This window comes from Nerophis lumbriciformis, linkage group LG18 (genome assembly GCF_033978685.3).
Source record: "Nerophis lumbriciformis linkage group LG18, RoL_Nlum_v2.1, whole genome shotgun sequence".
Classification (NCBI taxonomy): domain Eukaryota; kingdom Metazoa; phylum Chordata; class Actinopteri; order Syngnathiformes; family Syngnathidae; genus Nerophis; species Nerophis lumbriciformis.
Window position 1 is genome coordinate 7,777,823 of NC_084565.2, and position 13,279 is coordinate 7,791,101.

At 42.1% G+C, this 13,279-nt stretch overlaps 1 protein-coding gene across 6 annotated transcripts in view; it reads right to left on the reverse strand.

Moving 5' to 3' along the window:
* The window catches only part of gabrg3 (gamma-aminobutyric acid type A receptor subunit gamma3), a 143,799-nt gene that overhangs the window by 60,098 nt on the left and 70,422 nt on the right, over window positions 1–13,279 (reverse strand). For all 6 annotated transcript variants that reach the window (XM_061977569.1, XM_061977572.1, XM_061977568.1 and 3 more), the window contains one exon: window positions 3,090–3,157. In XM_061977569.1, the coding sequence (XP_061833553.1) occupies window positions 3,090–3,157 (68 nt within the window). The remainder of the gene's footprint in view (window positions 1–3,089; window positions 3,158–13,279) is intronic.

Sequence of the window (13,279 nt, forward strand, 5' to 3'; positions counted from 1 at the left end):
ATAGTCCGGAAAAAACGGTACATAAATTATAATTGAGATAAAAAAAATGAATTGATTTAAAGTTAAAGTACCCATGATTGTCACACACACACTTAGTGTGGCGAAATTATTCTCTGCATTTGACCCATTATTCTCTGCATTTGACCCATAACCCTTGAGGTGAGCGGAGCAGTGAGCAGCAGCGGTGGCCGCGCCCGGGAATCATTTTTGGGGATTTAACCCCCAATTCCAACCCTTGATGCTGAGTGTCAAGCAGGGAGGTAATGGGTCCCATTTCGAAATGTTTGCGTGTGCTAAAACACGTGCAAACTTGTGCAGTGACAATTGCATCTCAGCACAACACACGACACTGGGAGGAGGAGATGCAAATATAATCACTTAGCACTCGCAACGTGATCACGTGGAGGCGAGACTGGGCTGCAAAGGTGAAGCAGAAAAAACCCTCCGTGCGTGTGCAAGGCAACATAGTAGGACCGTCAGAAATAAAAAAAAAAATACTTATTGTCGAATCAGCAAGATCACTTTATAATTTTATAGCTGCAGGATGGCTTAGAAGGCTAATTAAAAATAATTCAACTGATTTGTTTTGATCTCTGCTACTTTTTTTTTAATAGCATTTTTTTTTATGTGCTGGATACACTATGTTAATAATATCTACGTCCATCCATTTTCTACCGCTTGTCCCTGGAGCCTATCTCAGCTTCAATCGGGCGGAAGGCGGGGTACACCCTGAACAAGTCGCCACCTCATCGCAGGGCCAACACAGACAGACGGACAACATTCACACTCACATTCACACACTAGAGCCAATTTTAGTGCTGCCAATCAAGCAATAATATCTCCCCCATACTTCTTGCAATATGCATTTTCTTGCAATTGGATCAGGTCTAGATCACAATATCGCCCAGAAGACGTGGTTCATATTATATTTGTGTCGCAAAAGTTGGGCAAATGTAGGGATGGGTACCGGATCCGGTGGTTTTTTGGTCAATCGGTCCTACCAGGCACCGATTCACGTAAAATCCAACGGTGTCATGTGTCTTGGAGTCTTGTTCACGAGTGGGGGAAGAGTGGATCGTGAGATCGACAGGCGGATCGGTGCGGCGTCTTCAGTAATGCGGACACTGTATCGATCCGTTGTAGTGAAGAAGGAGCTGAGCCGGAAGGCAAAGCTCTCGATTTACCGGTCGATCTACGTTCCCATCCTCACCTATGGTCATGAGCTTTGGGTCATGACCGAAAGGACAAGATCACGGGTACAAGCGGCCGAAATGAGTTTCCTCCGCCGAGTGGCGGGGCTCTCCCTTAGAGATAGCGTGAGAAGCTCTGTCATTCGGGGGGAGCTCAAAGTAAAGCCGCTGCTCCTCCACATCGAGAGGAGCCAGATGAGGTGGTTGGGGCATCTGGTCAGGATGCCACCCGAACGCCTCCCTAGGAAGGTGTTTCGGGCACGTCCGACCGGTAGGAGGCCACGGGGAAGACCCAGGACACGCTGGGAAGATTATCTCTCCCGGCTGGCCTGGGAACGCCTCGGGATCCCCCGGGAGGAGCTGGACGAAGTGGCTGGGGAGAGGGAAGTCTGGGCTTCCCTGCTTAAGCTGCTGCCCCCGCGACCCGACCTCGGATAAGCGGAAGAAGATGGATGGATGGATGGATGGTCATGTGTCTTTGCACTTTGGCGATCACTCCAGCAGCACTGAGAGCGCACTAAGCCAAACTAACGTAATGTTGCCGTTTTAAATGCCGACAAAGTAACTGACTAAAAAAAAAACCGCTCCAACGTAAGTAAATTAAGGCTCCACTTTTCCAATAATATGCTAGCTTAATGGTAATATACATTTGTTTTGCTAATGACATGCTACTGATTAGCATTAGCGATTTCACATGGCGATTTACACACCTCTAAATGTGTTAAGGAAAACTACAACTAAGCTGCTTAATAAGTTAAGTTAAGTTTAAAGTTAAAGTACCAATGATTGTCACACACAAACTAGGTGTGGTGAAATTTGTCCTCTGCCTTTGACCCATCCCCTGGGAGGTGAGGGGAGCAGTGAGCAGCAGCGGTCGCCGCCGCGCCCGGGAATAATTTTTGCAACATATTAGGACCGTCAGAAATAAAAAATACTTATTGTCGAATCAGCAAGATCACTTTATAATTATAATTTTACTAGCATTTGTTTTCATGTGCGAGATACACTATGTTAATCATATCTCCCCCATACGGAAAAAAAATTCTTGCAATATGCATTTTCGTGCAATTGGATCATACAACAGCGCCTTAAAGAGCGCACATTTGACGTGCTAAAAATAGGTTCTGTTAATATCGCCCAGAAGACGTGGTTCATATTATATTTGGGTCGCAAAAGTTGGGCAAATGTAGGCATGGGTACCGGATCCGGTACTTTTTGGGTGAATCGGTCCTACCAAGCACCGATTCACGTAAAATCCAACGATGTCATGTTACCCGGTTACCTCTTTGCACTTTGGCACTTGGCAATCACTCCAGCAGCACTGAGAGCGCACTCAGCCAAACTAACTCTCGGTCATGTTGCCGTTTTACAAAGTAATTGACTAAAAAAAAACAAAAAAACGCTCCAACGTAAGTAAAGTAAGGCTCCACTTTTCCAAAAATGTGCTACCTTGATGCTAATATCTATTAGCTTTGCTAATGACATGTTACTGATTAGCATTAGTGATTTTACATGGCAATTTCAGCACCTCCAAATGTGTTAATGAAAACTACAACTAAGACGCACGTTAAACAGCTGGTGCGTAATAAGTACAATACGTACAGTATTAACACTTTTTAGGGCGCAACAACAACAAAAACAACACACCATAAACTATAACTGTACCCTTACCTAGGCAGATTCAATAATAATTAAGATCAATGAAGCAAAAAATGTTTTAATATTTTATCGATAGTGAAAAGATGATTTAAAAAAAGTACCCTGAGTTGAGTGTGATGATTGTTAACAAAAATTATACATGCTACCTTATAGCAAATATAATACCTAATAATCTTATCCCATTTTCAGGACATGCCACTGGCCAATCAGAACACTTTGTGAAATGGTCATGTGACTTACCATGTTTATGGAGGACACGGGTCCGATGCTGTTGACAAATATGTCCACGTCTATGATGGTTGGCTTCACTGTAGGGGGAGAGAGAATAGGAATTAGCCCTGATGACGAGGAGGAAGACGAGCTTGAGCGTGACAAAAAAAAGAAAATGGAAGCCGCTTGTGTTCACAACCCGACTAAGTTTTTTTTTATGTTGATTGGATGTTTTTTTTATTCATTTCTACAACATTCAATATGACCATGTGTGTTGAATTTTTGTGCCGGTTGATTTTTTTTCCTGCACCATGACTAGGGGAGGTTGTTTGGATTGGGTCATGTAAGTGAATGCTATGCTATGTATAATTAATGTTGGAGTTACTTTCATTGGCCACTAGATGGCGTCAAAATGGCCACTATCGGACTAAAATTTGGCCTGGGAGCAAAATTACTTATTATAATTTATTTGGTTATTAAGAGTATGTGAAAGTTGGACTCCTACATTGTTTACTTCCGTGGCGACCTCCTTAACGTTTTTTAATCAATCAGAAATATTAAGCATCTAAAATGCGGCAAACATGGATACCTGTGGGGAGAGTGTTTTGCATTTTTCCCATCACTGCGGTGTAATTTAGATTTTCTTTTTATGTTGATTTGACATTTTGTTATTAATTTCTACTGCGTTCATTGTGACCATGTGTGTGTAATTTTTGTACTAATTGATTTTTTCCCCCCTGCACCATGACTAGGGAAGGTTGTTTGGATTGGGTCATATAATTGCATGCTAAGCTGTGTACAATTAATGTTTGAGTTACTTTCATTGGCCACTAGCCGTTGACAATTTGGCTGCTATCAGACTGAAATTTGGCTTGGAACTGAACTAATTTATTATAATTTAATTGGTTATTAAGAGTAAGTGAAAGTTGGACTCCTACATTGTTTACTTCCGTGACGACCTCCTTTAGGTTTTTTTTAATTAATCAGAACTATCAAGCAGTAAAATGCACCAAACATGGATAAGTGTGGAGAGAGTGTTTTGCATTTTTCCCATCATACTTTGTAATGGATTTAAACAGGTGTAATTTATATATATATATATATATATATATATATATATATATATATATATATATATATATATATATATATATATATATATTTTTTTTTTTTTTTTTTTATTTTTTTATTTATTTTTTTTTTTTATTTTATTTATTTATTAATTTTTTATTTTTTTTTGTTGATTGGACGTTTTTTTCCATTCATATCTACAACATTCAATGTGACCATGTTTGTTTAATTTTAGCGCTGGTTGATTTTTTTTTGTAGCATCATGACTAGGGAAGGTTGTTTGGATTGGGTCATATAAGTCAATGCTATGCTGTGTACAGTTAATGTTTGAGTTACTTTCATTGGCCACTAGATGGCGACAAATTTGCTGCTATCGGGCCAAAATTTGGCCTGTGATCGAAAGTAATAATTATAATTTAATTGGTTATTAAGAGTATGTGAAAGTTGGACTTCTACATTGTTTACTTCCAATGACAACCTCCTTAAAGTTTTTTAATCTATTACAAATATCAAGCAGCTAAAATGCGCCAAACATGGATACCTTTGGGTTATAGCGTTTTGCATTTTTCCCATCACTGCGGTGTAGTTGAGAGTTTTTTTTAATGTTGATTAGACATTTTGTTATTCATTTTTTACAGCGTTTTTCCTGCACCATGACTAGGGAAGGTTGTTTGGATTGGACCATATAAGTGAATGCTATGCTGTGTACAACTAATGTTTGAGTTACTTCCACTGGCCACTAGATGGCGACACAATTTGGCCTGGGACCGAACTTAATATCCATCCATGCATCCATTTTCTACTGCTTGTCCCCTTCGGGGTCGCAGTAATTATAATTTAATTGGTTATTAAGAGTATGTGAAAGTTGGACTTCTACATTGTTTACTTCCATGACGACCTCCTTAAAGTTTTTTAATCAATCAGAAATATCAAGCAGCTAAAATGTGCCAAACATGGATAAGTGTGTAGAGAGTGTTTTGCATTTTTCTCCATGATGCTTTGTAATGGATTTAAACGGGTGTCATTTAGATTATTAAAAAAAAAAATGTTTTAATGATGATTGGACATTTTGTTATTCATTTCTACAACGTTCAATGTGACCATGTTTGTTTAATTTTTGCACGGGTTGATTTTTTTTTCCTGCATCATGACTGGGGAAGGTTGTTTGTATTGGGTCATATATGTGAATATTATGCTGTGTAAAATTAATGTTTGAGTTACTTTCATTGGCCACTAGATGGCGACAAAATGGCCGCAATTGGACCAAAATTTGGCCTGGGACCGAACTTAATAATTATAATTTAATTGGTTATTAAGATTAAGTGAAAGTTTGACTCCTACATTGTTTACTTCAATGACGACCTCCTGAAAGTTTTTTTTTAATCAATCAGAAATATCAAGTAGCTAAAATGCACCAAACATGGGTAAGTGTGGAGAGAGTGTTTTGCATTGTTCCCATCATGCTTTGTAATGGATTTAAACGGGTGTAATTTAGATTTTATTTGTTTTAATGTTGATTGGACGTTTAGTCATTCATTTCTACAACGTTCAATGTGACCATGTTTGTTTAATTTTTGCACTGGTTTATTTTTTTTCCCTGCACCATGACTAGGGAAGGTTGATTGGATTGAGTCATATACATGAATGCTATGCTGGGAACAAATAATGTTTGAGTTACTTTCATTGGTTACTAGGTGGCGATAGAATGGCCGCTATTGGACCGAAATTTGGCCTGGGACCAAACTCAATAATTATAATTTAATTGGTTATTAAGAGTAATTGAAAGTTGGACTCCTACATTGTTTACTTCCGTGGTGACCTCCTTTAGGTTTTTTTAATTAATCAGAAATATCAAGCAGCTAAAATGTGCCAAACATGGATAAGTGTGGAGAGAGTTTTGCATTTTTCCCATCATGCTTTGTAATGGATTTAAACAGGTGTAATTTATATATATATATATATATATATATATATATATATATATATATATATATATATATATATATATATATATATATTTTTTTTTTTTGTTTTTGTTTTTTTGTTGTTGTTGTTGATTGGACGTTTTTTTAATTTAATTAATTAATAATATCTACAACATTCAATGTGACCATGTTTGTTTAATTTTTGTGCTGGTTGATTTTTTTGTAGCATCATGACTAGGGAAGGTTGTTTGGATTGGGTCATATAAGTTGATGCTATGCTGTGTACAGTTAATGTTTGAGTTACTTTCATTGGCCATTAGATGGCGCCAAATTAGCTCCTATCAGGCCAAAGTTTGGCCTGTGACCGAAAGTAATAATTATAATTTAATTGGTTATTAAGTGTATGTGAAAGTTGGACTTCTACATTGTTTACTTCCAATGACGACCTCCTTAAAGTTTTTTAATCTATTACAAATATCAAGCAGCTAAAATGCGCCAAACATGGATACCTGTGGGTTATAGCGTTTTGCATTTTTCCCATCACTGCGGTGTAATTTAGATTCTTTTTTAATGTTGATTGGACATTTTGTTATTCATTTTTACAGCGTTCAATGTGACCATGTGTGTGTAATTTTTGTGCTAATTGATTTTTTTTCCCCTGCACCATGACTAGGGAAGGTTGTTTGGATTGGATCATATAAGTGAATGCTATGCTGTGTACAACTAATGTTTGAGTTACTTCCATTGGCCACTAGATGGCGACAAAATTTGGCCTGGGACCGAACTTAATATCCATCCATGCATCCATTTTCTACTGCTTGTCCCCTTCGGGGTCGCAGTAATTATAATTTAATTGGTTATTAAGAGTATGTGAAAGTTGGACTTTACATTGTTTACTTCCATGACGACCTCCTTAAAGTTTTTTAATCAATCAGAAATATCAAGCAGCTAAAATGTGCCAAACATGGATAAGTGTGTAGAGAGTGTTTTGCATTTTTCTCCATGATGCTTTGTAATGGATTTAAACGGGTGTCATTTAGATTATTAAAAAAAAAAATGTTTTAATGATGATTGGACATTTTGTTATTCATTTCTACAACGTTCAATGTGACTATGTTTGTTTAATTTTTGCACTGGTTGATTTTTTTTTCCTGCATCATGACTGGGGAAGGTTGTTTGTATTTGGTCAAATATGTGAATACTATGCTGTGTAAAATTAATGTTTGAGTTACTTTCATTGGCCACTAGATGGCGACAAAATGGCTGCAATTGGACCAAAATTTGGCCTTGGGACCAAACTTAATAATTATAATTTAATTGGTTATTAAGAGAAAGTGAAAGTTTGACTCCTACATTGTTTACTTCCATGACGACCTCCTGAAAGTTTTTTTTAATCAATCAGAAATATCAAGCAGCTAAAATGCACCAAACATGGGTAAGTGTGGAGAGAGTGTTTTGCATTGTTCCCATCTTGCTTTGTAATGGATTTAAACGGGTGTAATTTAGATTTTATTTGTTTTAATGTTGATTGGACGTTTAGTCATTCATTTCTACAACGTTCAATGTGACCATGTTTGTTTAATTTTTGCACTGGTTTATTTTTTTTCCCTGCACCATGACTAGGGAAGGTTGATTGGATTGAGTCATATACATGAATGCTATGCTGGGAACAAATAATATTTGAGTTACTTTCATTGGTTACTAGCTATTGGATTGAAATTTGGCCTGGGACCAAACTCAATAATTATAATTTAATTGGTTATTAAGAGTAATTGAAAGTTGGACTCCTACATTGTTTACTTCCGTGGTGACCTCCTTTAGGTTTTTTTAATTAATCAGAAATATCAAGCAGCTAAAATGTGCCAAACATGAATAAGTGTGTAGAGAGAGTTTTGCATTTTTCCCATCATGCTTTGTAATGGATTTAAGCAGGTGTAATTTTGATATATATAGATATATATATATATTTTTTTTTTGTTGTTGTTGATTGGACGTTTTTTTAAATTAATTAATTAATTACCGTATTTTTCGGAGTATAAGTCGCACCGTAGTATAAGTCGCACCTGCCGAAAATGCATAATAAAAAACACATATAAGTCGCACTGGTCTGCAACCTATGAAAAAAACTGCGACTTATAGTCCGAAAAATACAGTAATATCTACAACATTCAATGTGACCATGTTCGTTAAATTTTTGTGCTGGTTGTTTTTTTTTTGTTGCACCATGACTAGGGAAGGTTGTTTGGATTGGGTCATATAAGTCGATGCTATGCTGTGTACAGTTAATGTTTGAGTTACTTTCATTGGAAACGGCCGCTGTTGAACCGCAGGTATTTCTGTATCATATGAATACACCACTCCCGGCCATATTGCTTATTGAACTCGTGCCATCTCGCGGTCCAAATTGAAGACGCACTTGCAGACCGTAGTTTGGACACCCCTGGTCTCGCTGGTGTGCTTTTGTGTATTATGTAGCTGCTCTATATCCTCCCATACTTGTTTTATTTTTATGATTTCGCATGTGCATCCCATATCAGTATGGAATCAAGACACCATTAGTCCTTACACAAAGTTTGACACTCTGTTAGCCACTAATGTATTCAACAACGAGCGTGTGCAACTTGACTGTGAGGTCTTTACAATATTTGGAGCCGTGCATGAAGTTCTCCAAAAGATGACAAACTGCATCGCAGCTGTGCAGACTCCTGCGAGCACAATAATAAGCACATTGTGTGAACGAGCGATCTGGCAGGTGGAAACGGTGGCTTTAATTGGCTGAGTGACGCGCTGCCAGCTGATGCGGGATGATGGAGGAGCGCGGGGCGGCAGCCGAGCGCGACACAGCTGTCACTTAGCCGTGACTCTACGTGACACACCTGCTGTCATAAAACTAAAGTCCTCGAGGGCAGCGAGAAGTGTGAAGCAGGAAATATGGTTATTGAAGAAGATACAGGCTGAAAACTGTATCACGATATCAGTGTTTTACAAACCCCAGTGAAGGTACATTGAGTAAATCTTAATAAAAACAGAGTACAATGATTTGCAAATCCGTTTCAATTGAATAGACTGCAAAGACAAGATATTTAATGTTCACACTGGAAAACTTTGTTATTTTTTGCAAATATTAGCTCATTTGGAATTGGATGCCTGCAACATGTTTCAAAAAAGCTGGCACAAGTGGCAAAAAAAGACTGATAAAGTTGAGGAATGCTCATCAAACACTTATTTGGAACACCCCACAGGTGAACAGGCTAATTGGGAACAGGTGGGTGCCATGATTGGGTATAAAAGCAGCTTCCATGAAGTCATTCACAAACAAGGATGGGGCGAGGGTCACCACTTTGTGAACAAATGTGTGAGCAAATTCTCCAACAGTTTAAGAACAACATTTCTCAACCAGCTATTGCAAGGAATTTAGGGATTTTACCATCTACGGCCCGTAATATCATCAGAAGGTTCAGAGAATCTGGAGAAATCACTGCACGTAAGCGGCAAGCCCGTGACCTTCACTCCCTCAGGCGGTACTGCATCAAAAAGCGACATCAGTGTGTAAAGGATATCACCACATGGGTTCAGGAACACTTCAGAAACCCACTGTCAGTAAGTACAGTTGGTCGCTACATCTGTAAGTGCAAGTTGAAACTCTACTATGCAAAGCAAAAGCCATTTATCAACAACACCCAGAAACGCCACCGGCTTCTCTGGGCCTGAGCTCATCGAAGATGGACTGACGCAAAGTGGAAAAGTGTTCTGTGGTCTGACGAGTCCACATTTCAAATTGTTTTTGGAAACTGTGGACGTCGTGTCCTCCGGACCAAAGAGGAAAAGAACCATCCGGACTGTTCTAGGCGCAAAGTTGAAAAGCCAGCATCTGTGATGGTATGGGGGTGGGTAACTAACACATCTGTGAAGGCGCCATTAATGCTGAAAGGTACATACAGGTTTTGGAGAAACATACGTTGCCATCCAAGCAACGTTATCATGGACGCCCCTGCTTATTTCAGCAAGACAAAGCCAAGCCACGTGTTATATCAACGTGGCTTCATAGTAAAAGAAAGCGGGTACTAGACTGGCCTGCCTGTAGTCCAGACCTGTCTCCCATTGAAAATGTGTGGCGCATTATGAAGCCTAAAATACCACTGTTGAACAACTGAAGCTGTACATCAAGCAAGAATGGGAAAGAATTCCACCTGAAAAGCTTCAAAAATGTTTCTCCTCAGTTCCCAAACGTTTACTGAGTGTTGTTAAAAGGAAAGGCCATGTAACACAGTGGTAAAAATGCCCCTGTGACAACTTTTTGCAATGTGTTGCTGCCATTAAATTCTAAGTTAATGATTATTTGCAAAAAAAAAAACAAATTAAGTTTCTGAGTGTGAAAATTAAATATCTTGTCTTTGCAGTCTATTCAGTTGAATATAAGTTGAAAAGGATTTGCAAATCATTGTATTCTGTTTTTATTTACGAATTACACAACGTGACAACTTCACCGGTTTTGGGTTTTGTATATTTTTGGCCAACCATTAGATCTGATTCCGAGGGTGATGTATTATTTGGTTTAATAATGACATTTTTTTCAAAACAGGCTAGAAAAGCTCCTTTTGGTTGCATGGAGATGGCCTAAAAAAATCTTTTTTTTTTTTTTTTAATGGATTGATGCTTTATTGAAGACCTCGATGAAGAACACAAACAAAGGACCCAGATTTCCCTCGCCCGGACACAGGTCACCGGGGCCCCCCTCTGGAGCCAGGCCCGGAGGTGGGGCACGATGGCGAGCGCCTGGTGGCCGAGCCTGTCCCCATGGGGCCCGGCCGCGGCACAGCCCGAAGAGGCAACGTGGGTCCCCCCTTCAATGGGCTCACCACCCATAGCAGGGGCCATAGAGGTCGGGTGCGATGTGAGCTGGGCGGCAGCCGAGGGCAGGGCGCTTGGCGGTCCGATCCTCGGCTACATAAGCTGGCTCTTGGGACGTGGAACGTTACTTCGCTGGGGGGGGAAGGAGCCTGAGCTAGTGCGCGAGGTGGAGAAGTTCCAGCTAGATATAGTCGGACTCACTTCGACGCACAGCAAGGGCTCTGGAACCAGTGCTCTTGAGAGGGGCTGGACTCTCTTCCACTCTGGCGTTGCCGGCAGTGAGAGGCGACGGGCTGGGGTGGCAATTCTTGTTGCCCCTCGGCTCAAAGCCTGCACGTTGGAGTTCAACCCGGTGGACGAGAGGGTAGCTTCCCCCCGCCTTCGGGTGGGGGGACGGGTCCTGACTGTTGTTTGCGTTTACGCGCCAAACAGCAGCTCAGAGTACCCACCCTTTTTGGATTCACTCGAGGGAGTACTGGAGAGTGCTCCCCCGGGTGATTCCCTCTTTCTACTGGGGGACTTCAACGCTCATGTTGGCAGCGACAGTGAAACCTGGAGAGGTGTGATTGGGAAGAATGGCCGCCCGGATCTGAACCCGAGTGGTGTTCTGTTATTGGACTTTTGTGCTCGTCACAGATTGTCGATAACAAACACCATGTTCAAACATAAGGGTGTCCATATGTGCACTTGGCACCAGGACACCCTAGGCCGCAGTTCCATGATCGACTTTGTAGTTGTGTCATCGGATTTGCGGTCTCATGTTTTGGACACTCGGGTGAAGAGAGGGGTGGAGCTTTCTACCGATCACCACCTGGTGGTGAGTTGGCTGCGATGGTGGGGGAGGATGCCGGACAGACCTGGCAGGCCCAAACGCATTGTGAGGGTTTGCTGGGAACGCCTGGCAGAGTCTCCTGTCAGAGAGAGTTTCAATTCCCACCTCCGGAAGAACTTTGAACATGTCACGAGGGAGGTGCTGGACATTGAGTCCGAGTGGACGATGTTCCGTACCTCTGTTGTCGAGGCGGCCGATTGGAGCTGTGGCCGCAAGGTAGTTGGTGCCTGTCGTGGCGGTAATCCTAGAACCCGTTGGTGGACGCCGGCGGTGAGGGATGCCGTCAGGCTGAAGAAGGAGTCCTATCGGGTTCTTTTGGCTTATGGGACTCCTGAGGCAGCAGACAGGTACCAACAGGCCAAGCGGTGTGCGGCTTCAGCGGTCGCGGAGGCAAAAACTCGGACATGGGAGGAGTTCGGGGAGGCCATGGAAAAAGACTTCCGGACGGCTTCGAAGCAATTCTGGACCACCATCCGCCGCCTCAGGAAGGGGAAGCAGTGCAGTGTCAACACCGTGTATGGTGGGGATGGTGCTCTGCTGACCTCGACTGCGGATGTTGTGGATCGGTGGAGGGAATACTTCGAAGACCTCCTCAATCCTACCAGCACGTCTTCCTATGAGGAAGCAGGGCCTGGGGAATCTGTGGTGGGCTCTCCTATTTCTGGGGCTGAGGTTGCCGAGGTAGTTAAAAAGCTCCTCGGTGGCAAGGCCCCGGGTGGGTGAGATCCGCCCGGAGTTCCTTAAGGCTCTGGATGTTGTGGGGCTGTCTTGGTTGACAAGACTCTGCAACATCGCGTGGACATCGGGGGCGGTACCTCTGGATTGGCAGACCGGGGTGGTGGTTCCTCTCTTTAAGAAGGGGAACCGGAGGGTGTGTTCCAACTATCGTGGAATCACACTCCTCAGCCTCGATTTACCGGTCGATCTACGTTCCCATCCTCACCTATGGTCATGAGCTTTGGGTCATGACCGAAAGGACAAGATCACGGGTACAAGCGGCCGAAATGAGTTTCCTCCGCCGAGTGGCGGGGCTCTCCCTTAGAGATAGGGTGAGAAGCTCTGTCATTCGGGGGGAGCTCAAAGTAAAGCCGCTGCTCCTCCACATGGAGAGGAGCCAGATGAGGTGGTTCGGGCATCTGGTCAGGATGCCACCCGAACGCCTCCCTAGGGAGGTGTTTAGGGCACGTCCGACCGGTAGGAGGCCACGGGGAAGACCCAGGACACGCTGGGAAGACTATGTCTCCCGGCTGGCCTGGGAACGCCTCGGGATCCCCCGGGAGGAGCTGGACGAAGTGGCTGGGGAGAGGGAAGTCTGGGCTTCCCCCGCGACCCGACTTCGGATAAGCGGAAGAAGATGGATGGATGGATGGATGGATTGATGAAAGGAATGAAAGAGTTATTGATCAGGTCTGCCATCAGCTGTTAGTCTGAGATGATCTCCCTGTGGGGGGTATTGTCACCATATCACAGAGCATGTGATATTTATGGAAGCATCCATTGATTCTCCACAAAAAAAGCGGCTACTTAACTGGTCATTAGAC